Below are 8,405 nucleotides of genomic sequence, written 5' to 3' on the forward strand. Positions count from 1 at the left end.
ACCAACTCAACCCAAAGCTGCTTAGCTCCCTGTATCGGCTGAACGTGAATTATTTTACAGGAATAACAATCTCTTATAAAAAAACCAACTCCACCACCTCTAGATTGTCTATCAACTCTATAGAAGTTATAGCCGTCCACATGTAGTAGTCGATCATCAATCCTCCCATTCAACCAAGTCTCTGAGATACCAAGCACATCACATCTAGAAAGCAACAAATAATCCCTAAGTTCATCAAAGTGTGCCAGCACCGATCTCACATTCAAATGTTCTACGCGAAAGGAGTTCGACATTATAATACGGAACCAATTCAAATAATAACCACAAAAATAACAAACAATAAAAGCTTGTGACAATATACAAAATGACAACTATCCACAAAAGAAATAAAAAGAATTTTTTTTTTCTTCCTTCCTCCTCTTTTCTTTTTTCTTTCTTTTTCTCCTTTTTTTTTTTAATACCAACAAAAATTTGATTTGATTTTGATAAGCAAAAACAATAATAAAATTAATAAAAGAAAACAAGAAAAAATATTATGACAATAAAAGTAAAAGCAAAAATTAAACTAAAATTAATTAATAAAAACAATTAATTAAATAAATTGATTAAGTTACTCAATAACGTTTCCTACAATCATAAAAAACGTGCAAACGTGCGAGATAGAAAAAAAAAACAATAAAACATAACTCTATTCTATAAGATATAATTAACCTGTTATATCCCCACCGACCAACGACAATCGACTTTTGGACGAGATATTAAGATCCGAAAACTGTTTAATTAGTATCGTAGAGCCATCATTCTTACAAGGGAAGTGTCACAACTGTGTCTCACCGATTTCGATGCAATTTGGTACAGTCATAGAATGGGCCAAAATAAGGTTCGCACATTTTTTTATACGTGCGGTAAAAGCCCCTGGGGCGAGTTATAGGGGTTGAAAGTTTGGAGAAAAAGTACGTTTTCACTTATATTTTGAAAACGAAAAGTGCTATCAAAATTTGGTAAATTGTAACTGATATTCATTTTAAAAGAGCTTTCTTTTGATGTGTCACACATATAGCAGAGGGTTAAAAAGGGCGAACTACCCCTATTTTTTTGGAATTATTTAAAAACCACCCTATCGATTTTGGCGGCATTAAGTATACTTCTAGTGCGTTCAAAAATATTAGTTAAGGGTTTTTTCCCATTCGCCCTAGATCAACCCCAGCGAATTTACGGGGGTTAACATGTAAGCACTTTTCGTAAGAATGATGTGATAAAATTGTCAGGTATTTTGAAAATACTTTAAACAAAACCGTAAATTAGTCGCACAATAAAATGTTTAGTGTAAAATAAGGCATAATACACCATATAGGGGTTGTTGGGGTTATCCACCCCCTTAAAAATTAATTCTATCCCGGGCGTTATTTGTCGATTACGGCGAAATTTGGTACTGTGTTTGTTTTATATTTGAAGTAAAAATTTTTGAAAATGGTTATAAGGGTTACAAATTAGGGGTAGTTTTTTGTTTATACCTCGAAGATGAAAACTGCCATCGTAACTGTGGTATTGTTTTTTAAAAATCTATCTATCGATGTTCCACGAGGTAAACTACCCTCATTTTCTTTAAATAATAAATATAAAACTACTAGATAAATAAGATATTTTATTTATTTATGAGTTAAAAAGCAACTGACAAAAAAAATAGTTCAATATACCAAAGAAGTTTATTCTACATTACTAATTGACGTTTTTTATGTATTATATTAATTTTCAATATTAAATTTATTTTTATTCTACGTAGTGTTGGCAAAAATGAAAGTCGTGGAAAAAATGTTTTAAACATAAGGATTTTTTACACCATGCACATGTTATGACCGCTATATCCCCACAGATATCACACGTTGGCTTCTCACTCGAAAAGCAAACTTCCACGGGATTTTCAAAATGGTCTGGTCTCTCCTCTATATAGCCACTTGCAAACCATGCGTATTTAAAAACATTTATAAACCGAGGGGAAGCCAACTGGTTATGCGTCAACGATTGCAATTTTAATATGTTATCCCTCTGATGTAAATTGACATCATACTGGTAAAGAATAATCTGATCAGAGAATCTTCTAATAAAATTTTTCCATATTCTGAAACCAAATACATCTAGGGGCTGTATTTGACCTGTTGTCCCTGCAGGTATAGATAAATGTTTAAAATTAGTACCTGATGGAGTTATTTCACTAATAACTTCAGGACAATGGCCACTCCAAGAATCTAATAATAATAATGATTTAGAACCAGTATTTGGAAAATATACATTTTGGAGCCAATTTTTCATGTGTTCTGAAGTTAACTTTCCAGATTTTGATGCCAAAACGTATATATTGTCTGCTTTAAACATTGTATTTGCTACCCTCGGTCCAAAGCTGCCAGAGGGTTCTTTTAAAACAATAAAAAGTGGAGAAAGAAGTTTCCCATCAGCAGATATTACGGGTTGAATTGTGTAACTGTGCGTTGTAGATGACACCGACTGGACCACACTTTCTACGGTTTTAACTCCTAAATCGCTTAATGTTCTTCCCGAATGGAATTCCAAGTTAAAACCGCTCTGATCCGAATTGTAGGTGTTTTCAGGTCCATATATTTGGATTTGTAGCTTTGCCTCTTTAACGAAATCTTTTGCTAAAGTTTTTACTCGATCAACATTTCCAATTTGTTTTTGGGATAGAAATTTTGTTATTTTTCGGCTTACTAACCGATTTGCTTTCTTAAAACGTTGCACCCAGCTATGAGATGCTTTGAACAGTTGAGGAGATAAATTCTTTTCATTTCTAGCTTGTATAGCCCATCTGCGTATATCAATATCATGTAGTGGCAATTTATTATCTACGGCGGCTCTCGCTTGATTAATTACAAATTCGGTAATTTCTGCTAATTTTTCTTTGTATGTCCCTCTTTCTTCAATATATTTAGACCATCTGTGCAATTGGGTCTTTGACGTTACTTTTCGGTATTTGTTTTTTACGGTTTCTAGTTTCAAATAACCTTTCTTCCCACTTGTCCAGTAATTTACCGCCTCTAATTTGTACTCGTAGTCGATGTCATCCTTCAATGGACAATGAGCATCAGTATCTTCTACAAACCTGTCAGTTGTATCCTGGTCTTCAATAATTTGCTGACCGTCATTGATGCCATTGGATGAATCGAAAATTAATACAGTTTCGTCTTCAATTTGCATATTGTAGTCTTCCATACTTTCCATTAAAATACGCTGTATATTTTCTTTTAAACTAACTTCTGCTTCATTTACAGGAGTCTGGGGAATATTCATAACAGTAAAAACTGTCATTAGCAAATTTAAAACGTTTATTGGGTTTATTGTAACCATTGCTTCTGTCAGTTGCTCTGAAACTAAAATCTACCCACTGGGCACACGTTCTTTTATACTAGAAAAAACTATTTTGAGAAATGACCTTTAGCAAGCGGCACTAAAAAAACAAATATTGTGCCAAAATTTTTTTGGTAGGTGTATTTTTGGCAACATTATGTAGAATAAAAATAAACTAATAAACTATATAAAACAAACACAGTACCAAATTTCGCCGTAATCAACAAGTAATGCCCGGGATAGAATTAATTTTTAAGGGGGTGGTTAACCCCAACCACCCCTAAATGGTGTATTATGCCTTATTTTACATTAAACATTTTATTGTGCGACTAATTTACGGTTTTGTTAAAGTATTTTCAAAATACCTGACAATTTTATCACATCATTCTTACGAAAAGTGGTTACATGTTAACCCCCGTAACTTCGCTGGGGATGATCTAGAGCGAATGGGAAAAAACCCTTAACTAATATTTTTGAACGTGCTGGAAGTATACTTAATGCCGCCAAAATCGATAGGGTGGTTTTTAAATAATTCCAAAAAAATAGGGGTAGTTCGCCCTTCTTAACCCTCTGGTATATGTGTGATACATCAAAAGAAAGCTCTTTTAAAATGAATATCAGTTACAATTTACCAAATTTTGATAGCACTTTTCATTTTTAAAATATAAGTGAAAACGTACTTTTTCTCCAAACTTTCAACCCCTATAACTCGCCCCAGGGGCTTTTACCGCACGTATAAAAAAATGTACGAACCTTATTTTGGCCCATTCTATGACTGTACCAAATTGCATCGAAATCGGTGAGACACAGTTGTGATACTTCCCTTGTTAGCAAATATTCGACCATCAGAAGACCAACAGTTTCTCTTCCCGAACTTCGCCCATGCTTGCTTCAGGAGATTATGATTACGTGATGTAAGATCTTCCGGAATGCCGATTTTAGTTCCTTTTAATTTACCCCTGGATTTACAAACTGCCGCTCGAGATCTATAGCTAACAAATTTAACCAGAATAGGACGAGGATTTCCGTTCTTGCCCGAGAAACGTCCAACACGATGACAACGATCAATGCCAGTACAAGAAATAGACAAGCCCAACTGCTCTTTACACAACGAAACAATTTTAACGTCAACATTTTCATTTTCCTGCTCAGTAACACCAAATACTCGGACGTTGTTTCCGCGAGAATACTGCTATAGGTTGTCAAGTTTTTCACCTAATAACTGGTTTTCACGCTGGAGGTTAACATTTTGGGACTTGAGATCTTCAATTTCCGCATTAAAGCGATCTTTAATCACGTTAACGATTTTAGATAAAAATGTTTCACTTTTAATTAACTCCTCGACCGATTCATTAAAGAGAACTTTAAGTTCACGAAGGTTTTCGTCGGTGAAACGCATCTTTAAAGTAATAATTTGCAAGAGAAAACTCAGCACGCTGCAAAACGCGATACTACTCTGTCGAAGACATTGACTGAACTTGTTTCTGAAGAAGGTTGCAACATGGTATCAGAAACGTCAAACATTTTTTCAAAAAACGCACGGCTTAACCCGAAAGTGCACTCTAGTTCTAGGTCTAGTTTTAGTTCTAGTGATAGTGCTAGTGTTAGTTCTAGTTTAAGAGATATTTTTGGTATGTTAAAACTGGATTAAATTATCTATAAGATGTTTTTAAATCAGTTCGATATCTTAACTACTTTTTGAGATATGATTTTTTCAAATTTGGTATTAGTAGCAGAGATGGGTTAAAAATATCATAACTATTTTATTTTTATCAACTTATTATTATGTATTAAAAAGATTGTTTAAATATTATAGATAGTGTATGAATGACATAAATATCTTAGATTAAATTTTACTTCACTTGACTTTGAGAGTTAAGCTTCATTTTTAATAATTTGTTTTAATACTCTTCTTAAAATTTTTCCACTTGAATTTTTTGGTAGTTTATCAACAAATCTAACTCCACCATGTAAGTGATTATGATGAGATAAACGACCTTAAAACAACAGTTTATTTTGATTATATTTATATTTATATTATAATGATTTTATTTCTTACTTGCAACAAATTTTTTAACTTCATCTTCACTTAATTCAACGTTGGGTTGTCTAACAATAAATGCTAAAGGAAGTTCCCCGTCTCTTTCATCTGGCAACCCAACAACCGCAACTTCCAAAACTTTACAATGTTGTTGTAATAAACTTTCTATTTCAGCGGGAGCAACTTGAAATGATTTATATTTAATTAATTCTTTTAGTCTATCAACGATATAAAAGTATGCATCATCATCGTAATATCCTAAATCGCCCGTTTTAAACCATCCCTTATTGTTAAAACTTTTTTTTGTTGCTTCTGGGTTGTTGTAATAACCCTTCATGACCATTTCACCTTTAACACAAATTTCTCCGATTTCATAAGGTCCTAAGATTTTCTCATTTTCGGGGTTTGTTATTATTACGGATATTCCTGGAGTTACTTTTCCTACAGAACCTGGTTTTTCCGATTTAAAGGGGACTGTAAGTACTCCAAATGTGCATTCGGTTAAACCATAAATTTGTCTTATTGATGAAACTCCTAATCTAAAATTAATAAATACTAAATAATTTCGTTTTCAAAACAAAATTTAAATACAAACTTTGTTTTTAACATATTTTCTAAATTTTCACTTATTGATGAAGCCCCAGCTAAAATATATTTTAAACATTTGATGTTATAATTTTCTAAAATTAAACTTTTTGATAATATAACCATAAGTGTAGGTACTAAATTGATTGATTTTATTTGATACTTTTGTATACAACTTAAAAACAAACTTTCTTTAAATTTTGATAAAACGATTATTGAGTTTCCAAGGGATAAAATGAAAAGAGAAGAAATTAAACCGAACGCGTGATTAATGGGTAATTGTAATAAATTTGTTGGATTGTCAAAATTTTTTCTGTAGATTCTTGAATCCCTAAAATAATTTAAAATTAAATCTTATAAATGTAATTAAAAATAAATACATACAGACCATGATTTATGCCCATCAAAATATTTTTGTGTGTGAGCATAACTCCTTTTGGAAGACCGCTTGTTCCGGAAGAAAATAAAATAACAGCAGTGTGATTTTTTATATTAACATGAACCGGTTGAAACTCATCAACATTACCCTCATAAGAATCATTATTTATAAAAGATTTTAATGTTACAATTCCCGGTTTTGCTTCGTCTGAATCAATAACCACAATCGTTTTTATGAACCCATTTGTGTTTTGGAGATTCAAAAACGATTCCGAATTTAGTTTTGTGCAAAAAATTAATTTTGGTTTTATAATTGTTAAAACATGTTGGAGTTCATCTAAAATAAATTGTTTATATTTTCATTATTATTTAAAAAATGAAGTGATATACGTATATTGTAATTTTGGCTAATTGGAGCTATTGAAATTCCTAAATAAAAAGCAGCTAAAAGTGGGCAGAAGAAATATATATTATTTTCAGCACAAATACCCAAAACATCTTCTTGATTGTAACCAAGGTTTTTAATCCTTGCCGATAAATTACAAGCGATATTTTGCAATGTTTGATAACTTAATTGATCCCCAGTTACTCCATCTATCTATATAAAGTACATTTTGCATAATTGTTATTTTCAAACGATATTTATTAATTTTAGTAAGTACAATATTTAATTAATACTTACTAAAGCAATTTGATTTTCAAACTTATTCAAGTAATCATATAAAACTCTTCCCAAAGATTTATCACCAATAGGTTCACTTAATTCCAACCCACTTAATATTCTATCTCTCATTATCACTATTATTATAATTTAATTTAAGCGGGTCTTATTGCAACAGTAATCTCACTTTCACTGACATGAGTACAACTTGGCAAATTTATCTTGACCGGTTCGTTGTGTACAAGAAAGAGTGCGATGGTGTAGCGCATCACGCACTCTAATTATTTTTTATATCAACATAATGTAATATCAATATTGGTTCTTATATCAACATAATGTGCTTTTTCCATGACAATTTTGTTATAGATATAAATAAATAAATAAAAACAGATTGGATAGACATAACTATTTCATTCATAACGTTAATAAGAATAATAAATAACTAAAAAATATTAAAAATCTAAAAATATCTATATTTTGTATTCATGAAATAGTCTATCTATATTGGGTAAATTCTTATAGGGCCATTGATTTTAAGTCGAATAACAACAAAAATATTTCCTGTACTCAAAAATGTATGCACATTTGGTTTTCTACTTCTATGGCGCATTTAAAGCCGTTCTCAGAGAGGGGATAAAAGTTTAAGTTATACCCTCAAAAAGTCAGTTAACACATGCCTATCTAGTGATGGGCATAATCGAATGACCATAATCGATTAACCGATTATACACGATCATTCGAGATATCGATTATTCTAAAAAATAATAGATTGTAAAATAATCGAATGAAATAATCGATTATAATAAAATAATCGAATGAAATAATAATAACAATAATAATAATAATAATAGTACTTTATTGACCGCAACAACCAACATAAAAAAGTTAAACAATAATATAAAGAAAAAAAAATAATAAATGAAAAATTCATTCTATATGTGAAACTAATTATTTTTCCATTCGATTATTTTTCTATTCGATTATTTTTTCATTCGATGTTGAAAGTTAAAATAAAATTCTATATAAAATATTGGCATGCTACTTCAGGGCTGTTTTGGGAATTTAACGACTTCTCTGAATATCTCATTTTAATATTTAAATTAAATAGAGCCTCAAATGATTAGTAGAATCCACGTTTTGTGTTTGTATTCATTACTAGTTGTTTAATATGAAGTAAAAAAAGAATGATTATTTGATTCCCCATGATAATATGGAGGATGGTCAGTGAAAATACATATTTCAAAGAAAATATTTATTGCACTACATATTACTATTTAAAAACATGATTTCGTTGATTATATTGCTGCTCAACCTACTCCTTCTGTCCTTTGTTAACTCGCCTGCTTTTGAGAATACCCTCTCAGATGGCACTGATGTTGA

At 31.1% G+C, this 8,405-nt stretch overlaps 2 protein-coding genes across 2 annotated transcripts; both read right to left on the reverse strand.

The window, feature by feature from the left end:
* Nucleotides 1-1,632: 1,632 nt before the first annotated feature.
* Nucleotides 1,633-4,035, reverse strand: LOC139430272 (uncharacterized). Its single transcript, XM_071197005.1, has 2 exons — nt 2,196-4,035; nt 1,633-2,119 (listed from the first exon to the last, which is right to left on the reverse strand). The coding sequence occupies exons 1-2, from the start codon at nt 3,358-3,360 to the stop codon at nt 2,031-2,033; spliced, it is 1,254 nt and encodes a 417-aa protein (XP_071053106.1). The 5' UTR covers nt 3,361-4,035; the 3' UTR covers nt 1,633-2,030.
* A 1,118-nt stretch (nt 4,036-5,153) lies between these two features.
* LOC111419709 (luciferin 4-monooxygenase-like) lies at nt 5,154-7,228 on the reverse strand. The gene is made up of 6 exons (XM_071196937.1): nt 7,047-7,228; nt 6,755-6,962; nt 6,371-6,701; nt 5,997-6,317; nt 5,420-5,940; nt 5,154-5,357 (listed from the first exon to the last, which is right to left on the reverse strand). The coding sequence occupies exons 1-6, from the start codon at nt 7,155-7,157 to the stop codon at nt 5,236-5,238; spliced, it is 1,614 nt and encodes a 537-aa protein (XP_071053038.1). The 5' UTR covers nt 7,158-7,228; the 3' UTR covers nt 5,154-5,235.
* Between the last annotated feature and the right edge of the window lie 1,177 nt (nt 7,229-8,405).

Source organism: Onthophagus taurus, chromosome 6 (genome assembly GCF_036711975.1).
Source record: "Onthophagus taurus isolate NC chromosome 6, IU_Otau_3.0, whole genome shotgun sequence".
NCBI classification, from domain to species: Eukaryota; Metazoa; Arthropoda; class Insecta; order Coleoptera; family Scarabaeidae; genus Onthophagus; species Onthophagus taurus.